Source organism: Pipra filicauda, unplaced genomic scaffold (genome assembly GCF_003945595.2).
Source record: "Pipra filicauda isolate LSUMZ 115617 unplaced genomic scaffold, ASM394559v2 scaffold64_size3178608_pilon, whole genome shotgun sequence".
Lineage (NCBI taxonomy): Eukaryota > Metazoa > Chordata > Aves > Passeriformes > Pipridae > Pipra > Pipra filicauda.
In genome coordinates, this window is record NW_024104809.1 from 2402704 (window position 1) to 2422431 (window position 19728).

The 19728-nt window shown below is 39.0% G+C and overlaps 1 protein-coding gene across 2 annotated transcripts in view; it reads left to right on the forward strand.

Annotated features, from left to right (window-relative positions):
- DCBLD2 (discoidin, CUB and LCCL domain containing 2) overlaps positions 1–19429 on the forward strand; it is a 40225-nt gene extending 20796 nt beyond the window's left edge. Inside the window, exons 4-15 of one of the 2 annotated variants that reach the window (XM_039388440.1) lie at positions 1189–1240; positions 2244–2316; positions 4827–4960; positions 5610–5650; positions 8221–8436; positions 9980–10104; positions 13527–13674; positions 14051–14230; positions 15179–15272; positions 15646–15695; positions 15982–16119; positions 16396–17175. In XM_039388440.1, coding sequence (XP_039244374.1) covers positions 1189–1240; positions 2244–2316; positions 4827–4960; positions 5610–5650; positions 8221–8436; positions 9980–10104; positions 13527–13674; positions 14051–14230; positions 15179–15272; positions 15646–15695; positions 15982–16119; positions 16396–16619 — 1475 coding nt within the window. In that variant the 3' untranslated portion in view covers positions 16620–17175. The other variant, XM_027727623.2, reaches the window with a different exon arrangement.
- Positions 19430–19728: the final 299 nt, after the last annotated feature.

Consider the following 19728-nt stretch of genomic DNA (forward strand, 5'->3'; position numbering starts at 1 on the left):
TTGGCAAAATTAGAGCTGTCTAGTAAAAACACAGAACTAATTTATTTATTCCCACATTCCCACAAATTAACTTCTAAACTTGTAACTCTTGCTGTTACTTCTGTGTAGGACATTGGTCTGCCAGTTACTTAAAAGTTGCTGTAGTTTTAAAGAGATGGTATCATAGCTTGCCTTGAATAGCAGAGGAAGAATGTCAGTTGTCTGTTACGAATGAAAGAACTCCTTCATATTAAGGATAAAATGCATTTTTTCAGCTAGTAGTCAAGGTGGCAGATAACTATAAAGTTTTCCTATCAAACGGTGTATATTTTATACAGACTAACCTCATGGAAAATTTTATTTCAGTAGCAGTATCCTATACTCCCTCAGCTCTTTAATTACATAATCTGCTGACTACCTTTTAGTCTTTTTGCCATTTCTTGGTTTTTTGCCACGTTTTTGGTTACTCTAACCTTCTGAAAGAGGTTGCTGTATTTGTTTTGCATCTCCTTCCACTCATTGTAAAGGTGAGTGACCTACGTGGTCCATGAGGAAATGAAGGATTACAAGCAACTGCTTCAGTAGGCAAAAGGCTTGAAAAAACCCTCTCTGGAAATAATTCTAAAAAGAGCAGATAAAGGCTTTCAGTTTTTAATTTTGTGGAGATTTTGTTGCTTTCCTCTCTATATGTTGGACTGTATGTGCTGAGCCACATCAGACACAAACATGAAATTTGAAGTATCTGTCATGGATGCCAATAACATGGCACTATAATATTTGTTCCTTGTACTGCTTAGGTTCAGCACTGCAGAAGTGTTAAATGCTGAAAACACAGGCCTCTTTAGGTAGAATATTAATTTAATTTTGTGAAAAGAGCATATGTTTGTGTCTCTGAATTATCTTGGGTTCTCTGAAGTGTGGCTATAAATTAAAATTAAGCACAGGAGATGAATTTTTGTACAGGAGATGAATTTTTGTAATATGTCTTATGTCACATTTTCAGTAGATTTTCCAGTTACTTAGACAAATTAGCAAGGTTCTACTGTAATACAAAATCTGTTGAAAGAAATTTAGTCGGAACATGGTTTCTTCATTCTGAGACTTTTGGTGAAGCCTCAGGGCTCAAATGTTTATTTTCATGCACTTTAAAAAGCATACTCAAACTTACTGTCTTTATTATCCTCTTGACCTGACATTTTTTCTTTCCAGACTTAATTACCTGTTTAGACAATGCAAGTCACTTTTCCGAACCAGAATTCAAGTAAGACTGATTTTTACCTGTTTCCACCCAATCTCTTTAATAAAGTAATTTTAGTGTTTCTACTTCACTGTTACTTATATCTGACTGCAGCTTGAAAATTGACCATCCAGAGAACTTGAGAAACAATTAGGGTTAGAGCTGAGAAACAATTAGGGTTAGAGCTGAGTAATTTTAACATTTGCACTCCTGCTTCCTCCCTCTCTCCCGTTTTTGTTATTTACATGCAGTATACAGTAGAACCTCGTTAATTTGCACTAACACATAGGAGCTAACATCTAATTCCCATAGAAAGAATATTACAGCAGGTATACACCTTAAATACTGAAATACATATTATGGTTACCTAAGGAGCACTAAATGATGAAATGTGTTGAAAATTCCAAACCCATTTCACAGTTTGGTGTGCATTAATGAGGTTCTGTGGAGACACAGAATGCTGTACCTTCTGATGGGGAAAGCATTTGTTATTTCCCTGTTTTCTCCTTCTCCATTTCCATCTACAGGACAGTGTTTAAAGCTGCAGAGTATTGTGAAGTACCTAAACTTACTTTTTGAAGAACATAAGCCATGGCATCATGAAACATTTTGAAGTGCAATTTTTGCATTTCTCTTCCATTTTCCCAAGTTCCAGAATAGGGCTCTAACTGTAGGTTCTGACCTTACCATGTGCCAAAGTCTGAATCTCACTGTTTTCATGGAACCTGCAATATTGCTTCAATGTTGTTGAACTGTGGTGAAAATGTTAACAAGTTTACTCCAGTTCACTTTTGCAGATGTAATAATTTTCATGTTTGCAGTATGAAATGGCCCTGGAACATGAACATGGGCTGGCTCCAGAGGTGCGAGTGTCTTGCCTCTTGCTTTTCATTCAATTAGGATATATCCTTACATAGGGATATATGAATAACAGTGTATTGTAGATCAAATCGTAGTTACTATTTTGTAACATTAAAAGAGTTGTAAGTGTATGTATATCTTGACTTGATATTTTGTTCACTTCCAGTAAGTATTGTCCAGCTGGATGTGTGATCCCTTTTGCTGATATTTCAGGCACTATTCCCCATGGATACCGAGATGTAAGTAAAAATAGTGTGGGCTCAAGTGAACTTTGGTAAAACACGCAGTGCACAATACAAGTCAGCTATAGTTGTTCATGTTAGTTCTGCTTCCTGGATGCTGGAATTTATACCTCCTAAAGTGAATAACATGGTATCCAGGTTTTGGCACTGCTGCTAAATGACAGGTGCTTCAGATGCTGCCCCCTCCAAGAAGTGAAATAGTGTAGTAGAGTCTCAAAACATTTTCGTAAGGGCTGCAGAGAAAGGTGGATCAATCAAAATATTGTTTTCTATTTCCTGTTTTGTTTTTGTTGGCTTTCTCACTTTGGGAAATTCAGATTTATAATGAAAGAACCAGTGAATGATGTCCTCCTGTTTTTTGACAATGTAATGTCTCTCACAGCAGGGTCTCAGTGGTTATATTAATTTTTTATTACAACTGGACAGATGAAATACTGTTTATGCTCAGCATCTATAAAATAATTTGAAAAACAAAGTTAATACTCTAAGATTAGTATTTCTGTAAAATGGAAATTAAATCATCAATAATGTACTATTTACTTAAAACACTACAAAACCGTGTATAGTGATTTTATAATGTAAGATTTTGCAGCTGAATTAACAAACTTGCCATAGGACTGGAGGGTGTTTCCTTTGTTTGTTTTTAGATTATTATAATTTTGCTAGCAATCTAGTAAAAATTACATGAAATTTCCGTTTTTTAAAAAATACTCCTTTAATAAGCCATTAGATCTAGCACAAAGACAATTTAAAAATGTTACCATTCAAATATTTTAACATTAAATATGAGCCTAAAGTGTGCCTGATTGATCTTCTTTTCTCAAGTATGTGTAAATCCTTAAACAATCACCCACACGTAAAAATGTCACCACAAGGTAACTGTTATATGTTCTGGTCCACAGTGAGTCTTCACTAAATGGCTGTGAGGTAGTTTTTGTAGCTGGTAACAAGGTGAAGTTGATTCTCTGCTTAACGTATTTGCAGCATTCGTAGGAGTCCTGCTTGTTGGGAGGTTTTTTTGCCAAAATCTGGAAAAAATTGTTTTCTATGGACGAAAAAGGAAACTTTCAGAAATAAATGCCCTGTGACTTTCTTTTGTCACTTTTCTTACTTTATTGCACTGAATATAAAAGCAGAGAATTTCCCAGAAGTCAAGTTGCGTGCAAAGAAATCAAATTGTCCAGCCCACTGTTGGGCCAAGTTTCAGGTAGAGGTTTCTCATGCATCTCTTTCAAATGTACAGCAACTGCCTGTTGCTTTAAAAAATACTTTAAATCTTGATTCTTTGCTGTGTCACCCTATTGTGGACAGTCCTTGAGAGCTTGGAGCTCTCATTGCTGACATCTTCTGGTGGGCACAGAGGAGAGAGCTGCATCTACTGCAGAATCCCATGTTCATACTTCCAATGGAAAGGGGAGCTGTGTCGATCCCAGTCTTGCTGGATGTGAGGGGCTGCAGAATTGCAACATGTCTCTCATACCCCTGTGCTGCACATTGCAGGGACACCTGAGAATAGCTCTGTCTGTGCCTGTTGCACTGTGTGTAGCCAGTAATCCTCCAGAAATCTTGGTGCATGTGGTGGATGGTGCAAAGCCACTGCTGCTAAGCTCTTTTTGGAACTGGACTCTCTCTCTTCTCCTGAACACTAGAGTATTTCTTGGTCAAGCCCCTTTGGCTGGAAGGATTTGCTTCCCAGCTTGGCTAGTTTTGATCCAGGAGACAGAGGCATGTTTCTCTGCTCACTCTGTGCAGTGCCTGAAGGACTGATGTGATGAGTCCTGCTCACTTGGCACAGCCAGCCTGCAAGCCAGGGAGGTGTCACTGTGACATTTCTTAGTAGATCCAGTCATCCAGGGAGAGAAGGCAAGAACATGATGTCCTGCAAAAACACTTTGTGTAACTGATATCCACTGACCTGTACAATGTAGGTAATTGACTTCTTTAGGATGAGTTGTATTCATGTATTACTGTGGGTTTATGTGGATCAGTGTCCTGGATAACCATTCAGGTTAAACCATGTTTAACCATGAGTTAAGCTAAAAAATACAGCACCTTGGCAAAAAGCTACAAAATCTGCAGTGCATCACTCCTTAATTGTGAGAAAATAAACAAACAAACTTTCAATGTGCTTTCTATTAAAAGATTTTCTATGTATTTATGTCTTCAATTTCTATTGTCTAACATGATTTATTGTAGGCTGAAAGTCTGGCTGTCTGGCTTTTTCAGACTGTTTCGCATTGGTGTTGGTTTGAGGGTATTTAGTTACAGGAGTTACGTACCAAATACATCTGGGCAAGGACCCAGTGAAATTTAGGACCTTCTTTTTGTTCTTATAAATTTCATAATGAACTGTAGATGAGTCTGTTATTTCTAAATAAATTAGAACAGTATATTAATGTAATAATAACAAAGGCTATAACTGGATAGTGTAACATATACAATATATGGTGTGGTATTTAATTTATTTACTTTGTAGTATTAAATTTTTCTTTCCCCCCCTCTTCAAGTCGTCATCACTTTGTATGGCTGGTGTTCACGCAGGCGTTGTGTCAAATACTCTGGGTGGCCAAATTAACGTTGTGATCAGCAAGGGCATTCCCTACTATGAAGGCTCCTTGGCTAACAACGTCACCTCAAAGATGTAAGTGTACTTCCTGTATTTTCCTTATCTTTGGCACCTTAGATCTTGGTCGTGTCTCACTGAGGGATTAATTTCAGCTAGTGAAGCTACATGTTCCCCTGACAGGTTCTCTTCTCTAAGGTTCTCACAGTGCACTTTTGCTGCAGTGTAATTGTTTACTAGATATTTTTAACCTGTAAAGATTAATTTTCCAAATTCTGTGAGGATTTTTTACCTGCTTGACTGTAAATTCCTAATGCTCTGTGGAAAAATAGTAATGTAATGGCAGCTTTTTAGTTACAGGGAAAAGAGTGTAGCTTGTCATTGTATCCCAGAAGTCCCAGGAATGAAAGTAGTCAGAAAAAATTGATTCTTGTTGTTATGATTAGCTTAGTATGTAAGGGAGCATTTTAATGAAGATGTGCCTTTTGCCTGGTATGTTTGTTTGAAAGCCTCCAACTCCATATCTCTGGACTAGCTTTCAGTTGAAAAGGTGTTTGTACTGAAAGCACTGCAACTTGGTGGCAGAAAGTGTTGCTTTAATCACTAAGTGTTTGTTCAGGCATATGTGCATAGGTTTCGCTGGCAAGCAGTCAGACAGGAAAAATAAATGGAAGACAGTTTGTTTCAGTTTACCTGAGTACTGCAAAACATCTTTTGTTCTCTGCAGGGGACCTTTATCTACAAGTCTCTTCACCTTTAAGACAAGTGGTAAGTGTTATCACATGTATTACATGTTATTACTTTGATGCAAACGTTGTGAGTAGGAATAAGTGTGCAGGTATATTATTTCTTAATTTTTGTTCTAGTTTGTGAGACTTATTTTACTGCATTCCTCAGTAATGTATATTTTTGAATTGTTTTACTATCTCAATTTGATGATTAATCCTCACTACATTTATAGGTAAGCCTTGCTTATCTGCAGACAGAGATTCTTTCAAGTTACATTCCTCTATTGTAGTCTAATTTAAAGTGACTTGACTCTCATACTTTAAACAGACTACTAAAGGAGAGCTGAGCATTAAGAGTTGCTCTTTATTTGTAACAACTGTGCATTCTGGTTTTCTTCCAGGTTTACTCCTTACACTTTCCTGGTTGTCTGTTAAGAAAGCTAGAAGAAATCTCAAAATGATTCCTCACCTTTCTCTTCCTTGTTTTACTTTTTTCCCCCTCCCCTTTCCTTGCAGCTGAATGCTGTGTGGTAAATTACTGTCTCTCTTGCTCTGGAAGGGCATGTTGGGCCTTGCTCTGTGTCTAAGATATGTCCCTTCTTGGCTTTTATGTTTTGTTTTGTCCATGTGTGCCAGGTTGATGATTGTTATCACAAGTGTTGCCCTTTTTGAAGCTTTACTGCTTTGTGAGTTTTTACCTTCTATCTTACCTGTTTTTCAAATAGATTAGCTGCAGTTTTCTAAATGGAAGCTAGTTTTTCTGTAAGTCGCTTTGAATGCTGTCTTTGAGTGGATGTTGGCAGTACTGTGAAGACAGTGGCCTTTCCTCAGTGTCTTTAACTGTTTTAATAACAATATAAAATCCATAAAACCATCATGGCTGTTTTTCATAATGATAAAGTTAAAAAAAAGGGAGGGGGGACCATGCACATACTCTTCAAAAGTAAACAAATACTTTTCCTAATATAAATAAAAGGGATGCAGAATGGGGATATAAAGACAGGAATCTGATGGGCAGAGGTGTTTGGAGATGGAAATGTAAACAAACAGACAAAAATTAGAAAATATAATGTACCTAATAGTAAAATAATTTCTCTCCCAGACCCTCTGCAAGAGCTGAAAGAAGGAATTGCATGTCTGGTGTCCTTATGCATGAAGAATATTAAACACAGTGATCTGGGTGGGGTTTGCTGGTGTCTTTTTGCTGGTCTTTCAAAATGTGATTTGATAGTGTGTATGAAAGTAGTTAATGGCCTGGAAATATGAAGAGATAGGACAAAATGCTGATCTAGATCTCTGGATTTCAGTGACACATGAGAAATTATTGAATAAACTAGAGACGAGATGCAGATCTAGATTAAAATCTCTGTAGTTAAGTGACCTAGGAATTTGCTGAAGGCAAAAGAAAACTCCTGTAGTATGCTCAAATGAGGTTTATCAGACTGTGCTGAAGGTCTTACTCTGTTTCTTCTGTAGTAGTTGGTTTCATTTGATACGAAATAGAAGAGTGTGTTATTAATGCCAGAGGTGTGGTCTGTGCAGAGAAAGGTGAAATTATTTGTACAGGAAGACCTGGCTGACTTTGAGGCTTGAGTGATAGAAATTAACTGAAGAATCACAGAGCAAAAGGTAGAATGTCAGATGCTTACAGACTGAGGCATTTTTGCTTCAAACTGGCAACATGTTAAATGGAAACAAGAGATGATGGAAAGGATTCTGTTAGTAAAGTGCTAACGTGATCCTGGACTGTGGCAGGTGAAGTATGTCAAGTAGAGACAATAAACTATTAATGCCATGTCACAGGAGATGGGCAAGGCCTTCCCTGGAATCCAGTCACACGTGGGCTCCCTTCAAGGATGAGTGCCCAACCTTGGTGCAGAGAGGGTGTGCTCACAGGAGAAGGGAAACTAGGCTGGGTTGTTCAGCCTGCCTAACTGAAGGAAAAGATTGCTCTCTGCTGCTGTTTCTGGGAAGTACACGTGAGAGGAGAAAACTGTTGGCACTACAGAATAAGATTTAGCAAATAGCAAGTGGATATCAACTAGCCACAAGGAGATTTAGCCCTGAATTTAGGAGATGTTTGTTAGCCATCAGCAGAATGCAACATGGGAAGAAACTCATAGTAAGAATGGTGACCAAAAAAATGCAGCTAATTTCAGGGATGCATTTGAGCTTAAGACCAGGATTATGACATGACTTCCTACATGCTTTGATGGTCAAATTAAATTGTCATACTGAGGTGGGTTTAAAAAACAAGAAGTTATATAGACACAAAAAGGAACAAATGATCAAGTAGTCTGTTTCCCATTCCTGCATCAACCATCTTAAACCGTGACAGTTCCCCCAAAGCTTCTCATCTAGTGCTCTGTGTGAGTGGTGACTAAGAGGATATCCATGTTACTCTTGGAGCAGGCATAAATCATGGCAATCTCATTACTATGAAGTTGGGTTCCAATATCACTGTTAGAAAGCAGAAGACAGCGTGTTTTGTTGATAGTGTTGTTATGGAATAAATTTAGATGGCACTTTAATATTTGTACATAAAGTCTTAAAATCCAAGCAGAGTAGCTTCAGTGTTCATTTTCAGTCCTCACCTTTTCTGTTGTTCAGGTTGTTATGGGACACTGGGGATGGAATCTGGGGTAATTCCTGATTCCCAGATCACTTCATCGTCTGTTCTTGAGTGGCCTAACCAAACGGGACAAGTAAACATTTGGAAACCTGAAAATGCCAGACTAAAAAGGGTTGGTCCTCCTTGGGCTGCTCTTATCAGTGATGAACATCAGTGGTTGCAGATTGATTTGAATAAAGAAAAGAAAATAACAGGTAAGTGAATCTGATGTGATTTTTCAGCAGCATTCAAAAAGTTTGGTTACTGACATCCTTTTTTCCAGTGCTAAGTCTTAGATAAAGTCCAGGAGACACTTAATTACCAATACCGCAAATTTGGAGGAGCCTGGAGCTGAAGAGGTATAGTTTCATAGTAGAAGACAGCTCTTCCATCAGAATTTGTTGAAGTTTTTCCTGTGGTTTTATTGAATCCTTGATGCTTCTCTTAGCCTGCTAATTGTCTGTTTTGAGGTGCAAATCGAAATCCAGTCAGCTCAATCCACTGGTACCTCTGATGCACATATACTGACTTAGGTTTCTAGATTTTCCCTAGTCCCTGTAAGGGCCATAGTGAATCCAATAGTAGAGACAAGAGTAGTTGCAGTGCAGTGTGAGATAAGCAGCAGGCAGAGTAAACCAGTTGGTAGCCTCCCTTTCACCTCCTTGCCTCAAGTGGAACTTGGGCTGGGAGTTGGGGATGGCGGCCCCTGAGCAGTCTGCGCCTTACTTCAGCAAACAGGCTCTGCTCCTTCACAAAAATGGTGATTTTAGTAGCTGTTTATTTGGTGAGACAGCTGGAGGTGCTGTTTCCCAGCCTGCTGTGGATGGTTTGCTTCATGTTCTGGGAGTTGAGGTCTCCTGCTTATGGTTACTGGTTCCCAGTGATTGCAGCCTTGCCCATTCCGAGTAGTGAAGCATTGGCATTTTGGGTTTAACCTCTGGTGTGGCAGTGCAGCTGTTGTATCTTTGGTATTGATGTTAGTGTTTTCTGTTTTGTTTTAATTGTGGAAATGTGATTCACTGTTGATAATGGGCATGTTTGTCATCTGATTTAAATAAAAAATAAATTTGTTTTAGGTAGAGTGTTTAGTAGATAGAATCCTGGGCTTTAAGGCTATTGTGAAACGTTCTCCTTTGATTGGTTTGGGTTTGTCTCTTTCAAATGCATGAATTGGTCTCTGTAACCTCAGCTGCACACCCTGCTATCAGCAGCTTGGCTTCCTGTCATTAAACAACTCTAGTTTACCAGCAGCCTTTGTTATTATCTCCCTAGGGACTGTTTGGATGTTATGTGACTCCTCTAAATCATCCTGTGCTAATAAGCTTTTACAAAACAGCTTTCCTGTGTGAGTTGTTCTGCAGCATGGAAGCATCAACTGTAGGAATCTACAGTTCTTTCAGTGGTGCTTTTAGATTGGCAGTACAAGAGCAGGGAAGAGCAGTGCTGTCTCAGCAGCTGGAGACAGGAGCGGGCTGTGGTCAAATGAACGAGTCATTTCCATCAAGAAATGAGGGAAAAGTGCTTAGTAAGGTTATATCATGAAAATTAAAATACAAAAGTAAGTAAAATGATTATTAAGTTGCAGTCACTGTAGAAGTTTCAGACTCTGGCACCTTCGAGTTGGATAAACTTCTTGAAATAAACTGGACCAGTGAAGACTCCAGACTATCTTAACTCTGGATTCAAAAGCTGATCTGTAAATTTTTACAAACTGGTAGCGGGTTTTTTTGTCTTAACTGGACACCTTCTTTTTCACAGGCATTATAACTACTGGATCAACTTTAGCAGAGTACTACTATTATGTCTCAGCCTACAGAATTTTATACAGTGATGATGCACAGAAGTGGACAGTGTACAGAGAACCTGGCATGGATAAAGATAAGGTAAAAATACCATGCACTTTCTAGGTATGTTTTATGGAAATTTCACAATTGTAAATACAACTAATATTGGTAAGGTGAGAAAACATGAAGTATTCAAGAAAAAGGAAAAATATTTTTAAATCCAGTGTATTTTGTGAGTTTAGATTGCCCTCTTCTGGCCGTAAAATAAAATCTCAGCTGTTGAGCTGCCAGAATTTAGGCTTCAGGGTTAGTTTGATAATTTTCCTAGGAAACCTTTGCAGCTGTTGCCTTGTAATTTGAGCATTTTGTTCCTCTTGCACATTCATGAAATTAAACAAATTGTGGAGCTTGAAACTACAGGCAATACATCTTTCTTTGCACTCTTTGTGTCATTAGGTTCAGTGCATGAAGAACCAGACATACCCAGGGAGTGTCAGCTGTGGTTAAATGACAGAAAAAATGGCTCAGTATTGTTCAAAATAACAGATTTGTCCTCTGCCATCACCTCATTTGATTCCAACTCAGCATATTCTGTGATTCTGCGATAGAGCCTTGCTTTTGGATGCATATGGTTGCAGGCTTCTCCCTTTGATTGAGCCTTCTGTAATTGCACACCAGAATGACTGGGAGGTGCTATTCGCTGTTTTTTCAAAGATGTTTGAAATTCCTAACGTTTTTCAGGGGGCTAGAAGCTTTTCCAAGGCTTTCCTGTAGTCCTCTTTGCAAATAGCTTCTAGAGATCTGGCAGTACTCAAGAAAAACTTCTGAACATTTTGTATATGAAAAAAAGTAAAATGCTTGAAAAATGCTTGAATTGGGGAAATGACAAATGAGAGTTGCAGTGTTGGAAAATTTTGTTTGACAGCACAGAGGGAAAGGGAGAAAGTTTGATAATAAATGGAATATGAAAATGATTTCTCATCAAAAACCTTGTACTGTATTAAGCTTAGGCCATTTTTTTTTTTGTGCAAAAATTAGAGTAACAAAAAATACAGAGCTGCAGGTAAAGTTAAGTTACTCTCATATAACACTGGACATCAAATCTTGGCTAATAAAAGCCTGGAGTAAAGAACGACTTTACTGTTAATCTTTCTTGAAGGTAATAGTCATTACCAATTCTTGTCTTTGCTGTTACTTGCTCAGCCTCAGAAACCTGATGTGAGACTTAACTTTCAGTGTTGGACATCTGTGTCCTTTATCTGTAACTTCTGCATGTGTTGCTTGGGCAGCCAGATGCAGCTTGTACTTTCTTTTAGTAATGGGCACTGGCAGGCACAGCACTAACAAGGACAGTTACAGCAGATTGGGCTGGGCACATCCCCTCAAGAAGTCACCTCTCTATCTTGCTTCTCATTTGCATCTTTACCAAAACAAGTGATTCTTTGGTGAGGTCTGTAGCTACAAGCCTGTCAGCTTAAAAAAAAAATGACCCTTGTTTAGGGGAAAAGTGGCTTTAAATTGGAACACAGTCTTCTGTGGACACATGGGCTGTTACTACTTTGTATTATTCATTTATTTCCAAAATAACACCATAAACTTATCCCTGCATTTAATCTGTCTTCATTTGTTGCTATTAAATATATTTAAGAACAATAAGCTTAAATTCAGAGCAGGACAGATATCAGTGAGAGCCATGTGCTTGTCCACCTGCACTGCAGGGAAGAACAGAGACTACACCCTCTAGGGAAATACCTTGTGTTTGCCAACCTGGATTTTTAGTATGGTGAATGGGTTAGCAGTTTTAGTCTGTTAGTGTCACGTGGATACACAGAAACAAAAAACATGAAGTACTGCGTTTAAATTACCGAGTGATTTATTTTTCCATGGCTAACTAAATTGACTCATGTATCTGTTTGGTCAGTCAGTGCTTTCAAACATGAAGACAGTCAGTGCCTATGTAGAGAGAAACCAAAATACTTACATCTAAGTAGTAGTAATGGGGTTTGGGTGTCTTTTGAGAGTGGAGACATGTTATCTACATCGGGGAGCTAAGGAGTGAGTCCCTTGAAGGTCCCTGGGATCATTAGGGTTTGGTTTTTTTGTCTTTTGAATGGATATTTTCCTGGAATAATTGTTTTATTTCAAAACTTTAGGGATATTCTAGTTATTTTGTTACAAAAACTTAAACACAGGAGTGCGATACAAAAGTCTTGTGTGTGGAGGTTGAAACAACAGCAATTTGCATTGATCAGAAATGCTCTAAAAGCTCTTGACTGCTCCATTTTATGCAGATACATCAGCTGTTACACAGTGAGCACTTGGCCCTAAGAATGGTAGGGTGCTTTATTGTTTACCAAGTGGTGTGAGTGAGCAGACAACTCCCTGTAATAGTTGTTTTTTCAGGCAAGTGCCAAAATTCTGTTTTGCATTCTGTCCAATGTGATTTGCAGTATGTGTACCAGTGCTTTAAAAACAAAGAACTCATTTACTGTCACCTCTGTGGTGACCTGTGTTGCAGCAGCACCACCACAGAGCTGCATGTGCAAAGCCAAAGCCCAACTGCTGTGCACTAACATGGGGAGACAGCTCACTTCCTACCCAAAGACATGGCGCCAAACCAGTCCTCTTAAAGGAGAGGCAGGGTTGGAATACTGGGACAAACTGCTCTATTGTTTTAAGCAGCTCCAAGGGTGCAAAACCTGTAGTTTACTGTGAGTTTGTTTGTGTGTTTATACTGCATTATGCAGTGACTGAGTTATCTCTCACTGGTTTTAAACTTCAACCAGACAGACCCTTTCTGTATTTGCACATTTTAAAGAGTTCTTTGTGTGAGAGGATAGGCAGTGGAGGACCAGCTTGAGCTCATCCTTCACTCAAAGTCTGTGCCCTTCTCTTCCAGAACCCCATGGCTCAGTATGAGACTGAGGAGAGCTTTCTCATTCTGAACCTGAATCCTTTACTTTACTTGTGGTTCGGCACTTGTAGACAGCAGCCACGAGAGGACAGTGTGGTTACATACTTGATTGTGCCTTCTAATGCTTTCTCATAAATGCCAGCCCCAGACAGACTGTGCTTAACTGTTAGGCTGTGTGAAGACACTGCTTAATTGCTGCTTGCACAGTGTCACAACTCCTTGCTATATACATATATTTGAAGAATAAGTGCAAAATACCAAAGAGGACCAAGTTAGAATTACTCAGTGCTGTAAACATGTGAGATGTCTTTAACAGCAGGCACTGCCTGGGGAGCATCAGTAGGATATTACATGGTACCTTTACTCTGAAGTAGGTAGCTGCATACATGTACACGTGCCTTTTTTGTTTTATTTAGTTCCATATGCAATGGGGCCAAGTGAGTGGAGATGTACAGGCAGCAGCGCTGTTCTGGGGTGAATTTTCAGGATCCTGCACTGCTTATTTTTCCTAAATAAAACATAGAAAATGGTTGTAGTTACTTAGTTGTTATTGAATTGTATAATAATAATGTTTCTCTCTCTCTCTCTTTTTTTTTTTCTTTTCTAGGTATTTCAAGGGAATACTGAATTGTACCAGGAAGTCCGCAATAATTTCATTCCACCTATTATTGCACGCTTTTTTAGGATTAACCCCTTAAAATGGCACCAGAAAATTGCAATGAAAGTAGAACTGCTAGGATGTCAGTTTAGTATAGGTAAGGCAACTGAAAACTTCCATTGTGCAAGACAAGCAGTGAAATTATTAAGGTTAAAGGTTACATTGTAGGTATATTTTCAATGAGAAAAAAGTCCTTTCTGGCTGCATAATCCTTCTGTAACCAATACTTCTGAATTTCTCCAGAAGTTATTACACTTAACTGGAAAATACCGAATTTAGATGTACACAAGTTGATTTCGAAAATGAGTGTTTCAAAGGACACCAGTCACTTGCTTCCCATGTTATTGACTCATGGGGGGTTCTCCTTATATAACGTGAACAAAAGCTTTATAGCAAACTGTTTTAGCTGTCTTCTCCTGAAAAGGAGACATGGAAAACTAGCACTTTTCTTATAAATTCTTTTTCTTCTGAAGGTCGTGCTCCTAAAATCACCTTGCCACCACCACCACCGCCACCTCAGAATAAGAATGATGAGAGGAATGCTGACTTCATTGATGACTTCATTCATTCAGTGAAGACTTCATTGCAGACAGATAAAACAACTTTCACACCTGAAATAAAGAACACTACAGTGACTCCAAGTGTAACCAAAGGTATCCACAGTAGAAGTGCTTGGGAACTCCTTATGGTGCTTTGGCGTATATTAAGTCTGTTTTCTAAATTTAAATTTTCCCAACACTTAACATATTATAGCAAATTATCAATATTTACTTCTTAGTATTTACCAGTTATTAAATACACATATGATGAAAGATGTACAGTTGCATACTGCATGTAGAAACAAAACCAATCTTCCAAGTCAGATATATATGTATATACAATGTGTATTATATATCTGGGTAACAGTTCTGTCTTCCAAAGCTTCTTCAAACTGAGTTCATCTTTTAATCCCTGAACAAGTTTTGTCAGAAGAAGTTGCAACTTGACCTTCTCTTCTGAATTAATCAAGTGTAACTGCTTTGTTATTGAATTAGATAATTTCTTAGAACAGAATACTTTTGACATAGCAAATCTTTTATGGATCAGTCTTGTTGACATGGAAGTTGAAGAACATCATTTTGTTTATCAAAGAAAATGGTCAGAAAAGGGAGCAAGGTCACTGCAGACTGAGGCACTGCTAAAATGTCCTTTGGATTGCAGGGGACAGGATGGTCTCATGTCACACCCAGACCCAGCACAGGCTAACTGTGATTAACTGTTAAGGTACTGTGGTATTTACTTTTTAAAGGAGTTCAAACTTAAGTGGTTACACTAATGGATTTTGTAAATAATAAAACACATGTTCTAACAGAAAAATCTTATACTAAAGCAAATTGGTTGATTTTGATGAAAAACCTTGTAAAAACACCAGCTGTGCGTTTGTGTAGAAGAGCCAGATGTTAATTGAAATTTACACTGTGGGAGCATCCAGCAGGGTAACTTAGCTGGGGGAATCCGGTGTGATGGACACTACATGTGGGAACTGTGTGCTTTACCCAAGTAATTTTCATGATTTATGAGAAGCTCTTCTGTCTGACACCAGTTAATTTAATGGTTTTCAGATGTGGCATTGGCAGCAGTTCTGGTTCCAGTGCTGGTGATGGTCTTCACTACTCTGATTCTTATCTCAGTTTGTGCATGGCATTGGAGAAACCGGTAGGTGAATGAAAGTGCTTTAAATGAGTGTCAGTCTGGTGTGTGGGAATGAAATGCTGCATGTGTAACTGTGGGGACTGTGTGGTCTGCACTTGTGGAAGGAATTGTGTTCTCTCTGAGAAAACATTCACTTGAATAGTAAGGACAGCAAAACCAGCTTTTTGTAATCGTTTTCATTAAAAGTGCTTTTACTAAGGCCTGGTTTCTTCAGTAGCAGCAGACTGGTGATGGCAAGCCAGGTTACTGGTGCTTATACATTAAATTTGAGGACCAGTAACAGCCAAGGTGATAGTTGATGAGTATTAATTAATGTGTCTTTTGATAAGCAGAGTAGCTAAAATACCCCTTTTTCTTTTTTTTTTTTTTTTCACAGCAAGAAAAAAACTGAGGGCACATATGATCTACCTTACTGGGATCGTGCAGGTAACAAAAAGGTTTTATGAAATCCTTTACTCAGCATTCAGGAAGGTTGACTGGGTGAGAGTCATGTTGTCACCTCTGCCTCTTCAGTCTGCCAGAAAATATTAAAATACCTTGTAACTTTGGGGACACGCAAATACTGATAATCGAGTTATTTACCTGCTACTACAAAATACGGGCTGTGGTGCAAAAATATTTTAAGTAGCTTAAAACACTATATATCTATATATATATAGATATATATATATGAAGTCTTGGGTGGTTTGTTTGTTTTCTAATCCATGTGAAGGATGGTGGAAAGGAATGAAACAATTCCTCCCGACCAAATCAGCAGAACATGAAGAAACTCCTGTACGCTACAGCAGCAGTGAAATTAGTCACCTAAGACCAAGAGAAGTCCCAACAATGTTGCAAACAGAGTCTGCAGGTACATTTCACTGTTTTTGTGGGCCATGTAATATATACATCACATGCTAAAAAATGTCAGGAATTCGGCTACTTTTAGTTTTTTCCTGTTTTTTGGGGGGAACAGAGGAGAAATGAATAGTTCTCTGGGTAAGCACATTTCTTAAAATGCGGACCTTTTGAGATCTTTGAGTATCATAAAAATATGTATTGACTTGATGTGCTGTAGATAAACACTTGCCTAAGTCAATGCAGTAATTGAAAATTTCTTTACTTGTACTTGTTCTTAAACCCCAAGAACCCCAAGGGTTGAAGAACTGGTTATATTTTCATGCACTGGAAATAATGTCATCACAGTCTATGCACAAATCTGAAATGTGGCACATGGTTCCCTACACTCACAATCATCCTTGTGCTGTGGAAAAGGAGGAGTTACTGGTAATGGCACATGCCTTTTCCTGGTGGCCCAGGTATGAGAGGAAGATGACTGACTGTTCCTTTGGCTCTGTGTTTACAAGCTGATGGCAGAGTTAGGCAGATATGCAGAATTACAGCTTCACTGCAGGCAGAACTGCTTTTCTCTTTTTGGCTGCTTGTCTGTTTTTACTCAGCAAGCCAGTTTTCTCACCTCCAGTTTTTGTAACTTGGATTATCTGTTGAGCTAAAACATCTCAGCTGACCACATGCAGGCTTCCTCCCTCAGAGAACAAACCCTCCACCCCAAAGACCATTGTTATTCAAAGCAAGGAAGGATAATTTCAATTAAATCTAATTTTGCAGGGAAGAACATTTCAATAAGCTTTGTTTTCAGGCAGATTTGCAGCGTGGGAAGTTTCAGCTCACCAGGAAAGTACAAACCTGAGAAATGGGGATGTTGTGGCTATCCCAGTGGCTTTAACTATTGGGTGGAAAGGAATCCTTTACCAAAGTGGTTGGCACTGGTGGACAGAGGCGGACCGCTAGTTTGGTCTAGGATAATAATAATTTCTGTGAAATATTGACAAATTGTATTTAATGTGGTGGTGCTGTAAAAACCATTCCACTAAGTATGGTTTTATTTTGTTTTGTTGGGGCTTGCAACACAGAATATGCTCAGCCCCTGGTAGGGGGAATTGTCGGCACACTTCATCAGAGATCAACCTTCAAACCAGAGGAAGGAAAAGAAGCAAGTTATGCTGATCTGGACCCTTACAATTCACCCATACAAGAAGTTTACCACGCCTACGCCGAACCACTGCCTATAACTGGACCAGAGTACGCAACTCCCATAATCATGGACATGTCCAGCCATCCCAGCACACCTCTTGGCGTTCCTTCCATTTCCACCTTCAAAGCTGCAGGGAATCAAGCTCCTCCACTGGTTGGAACTTGCAGTAAACTGTTATCTAGGACAGACAGTGCCTCATCAGCACAGGCACTGTACGACATACCAAAGGGGCAGCCGGGGCCAGGCAGCACCGACGAACTGGTGTACCAGGTACCGCAGAGCGTGGCCCATTCCACTGGGAGCAAGGATGAACTCAGTTAGCTCACGAGTAAGACAGAATGATGGCTTGTTTTTAAAAGCCAGTTCCATAAAGCTGACAGTTCCATTTTTTTTTTTAATTCCATTGTTTTGATATTGTTAGTCTTAAATAATACAATGTTGAACCAAAAGATGTGGTATTGGAGGTCTGGGAAGACAGAAATTCTGCCTTTCCTAAAGCTGTACGTACAATTAACAGCTTGTCTCCTGCAAAACCGTGGACTTTTTTATTACTACTGTACAATTGTCTGTCAGACATGAGAGAAGAACTCTTCATGATTAGCTTCAGTAATTCATAGATGTGAATGATAAATGGGGAGAAACAATTTAAAGTACTAAAGCCAGTTCTTTCTTCCTAATGGTACTATTTCTTGGGGGGGGGGGGAAAAATCCCACCCCAAACCCCAAAGCTCCTAACTTTCTAAGATCTATATGTGGGCACTGCAGCTTCTAAAATCCCTTTTTTCTTATCAAATGTCTGCACAGTTTTGGACTTTACCAACTGTCATGACTGATGGCAAAAATCCCATTGACTTCAAGACATAAAATATTTTTGTTTCTGAATTACATTATTGCAGCTTTTGTTCACAGGATGAGGAATCATCAGCTGTCTGTTCCTCTGAAGGTTCCTGCCTTTTTGGTTAGCCTTCCAAAACTAGAAGCTGCTGTCTCTGTGTCTTTCTGTTTCGTCTCCTTAAGCCACTCAGTCTTGTTCCTTCCTAGGGATCCAGGAGGCACAAATTCACACAAGGAAACTACATGGCAACTGCCTTTTCATTTTTCCCTCCTGAGTGAAGGCTACTCTGAATAGCATCTGCCTCCAAGTCAGATTTCCCTAATGGTCAGTGTGCAGGAAGCATCCAGGTGTTGGAGGTGACTGAATTCAGAAAGGCCTTGCCCTGCCCTCCCCCAAAGTGTCTATTGTTGTGTGTTCAGGTGTGAGCTTATACAAAGAAAGATCTGTATATACTTCTGTGAGTGCTTAAGGAAGCACACAAATATTCTAATGGTGCACAGTTTGTGTTACACATGCATTTAGCACATATGGTACGTTTTAGCACAACTGACAAACTTTAGCCTTAGAGTTTTTCTTGTGATTGTTCTTATTAAAAGTATACAGGATTCCAAAACCTTTGCAAAAGAACGAGTACTGTTCCAAAGAGTGTCCATTTCAGACATATTTAATGGAATTTGTATCTTTTGAATGTTCCAGTGTTCTCTACTATAAAAACATTGCAGTAAGTCTTCTATTGAAGTAATGTAGACTAGTTTTAGCTAGGTAATCACAAAATGAAAACAGTTTGAATACCATGTTTGCCATTTTTTATCTTGTTAAAAAAGAAAAAGCACAGCTTTCTTACCTAAGTAGTAGGGGGGAAAAAAACCCCCACAATAAAAATGCTTTATTTTTTTCCTAACAGCAGTGTTGGGAGGATGCTGAATTAATTCATGCATGTGAGACCCCCTACCTAGACAGTAGCCCACTTTTATGGACTTCAGTGGTTACTGTTTGTTTTTGTGATGTAATTCAAAGCCTTGTTTACTACCCAGGTCCTTAAATAAGGTGGAGAACATTAAATCAAAAGTAAAATACTGTTCAAGAGTGGCTGCCACAATGCCTTAATACCAGTATGGTTTCCTCACCACTTGAAAAGTTGTTTGCAGAGGGGCTGTATATAAACTCTGTAACAAAAATTACTTGTGGCCTGTTCAACATCTAAAATATGTTATTATGTAGAAACACAGAATGGTCTGGGTTGGAAGGCACCTTAAAGATCATCTCATTCCAACGCCCCTGCCCTGGGCACCTCCCACTAGACCAGGTTGCTCAAAGCCCCATCCAACGCGACCTTAAACACTTCCAGGGATGGAGCAGCCACAACTTCTTTGGGCAACCTGTTCCAGTGCTTGAATACCCTCACAGTAAAGAATTTCTTCCTAATATCTAACCTAAATTTCCCCTCTTTCAATTTGTACGCATTGCTCCTTGTCCTGTCACTACAGTTCCTGATGAAGAGTCCCTCTCCAGCATCCCTGTAGGCCCCATTCAGATACTGGAAGGTGCTATGAGGTCTCCACACAATCTCCTCTTCTCCAGGCTGAACA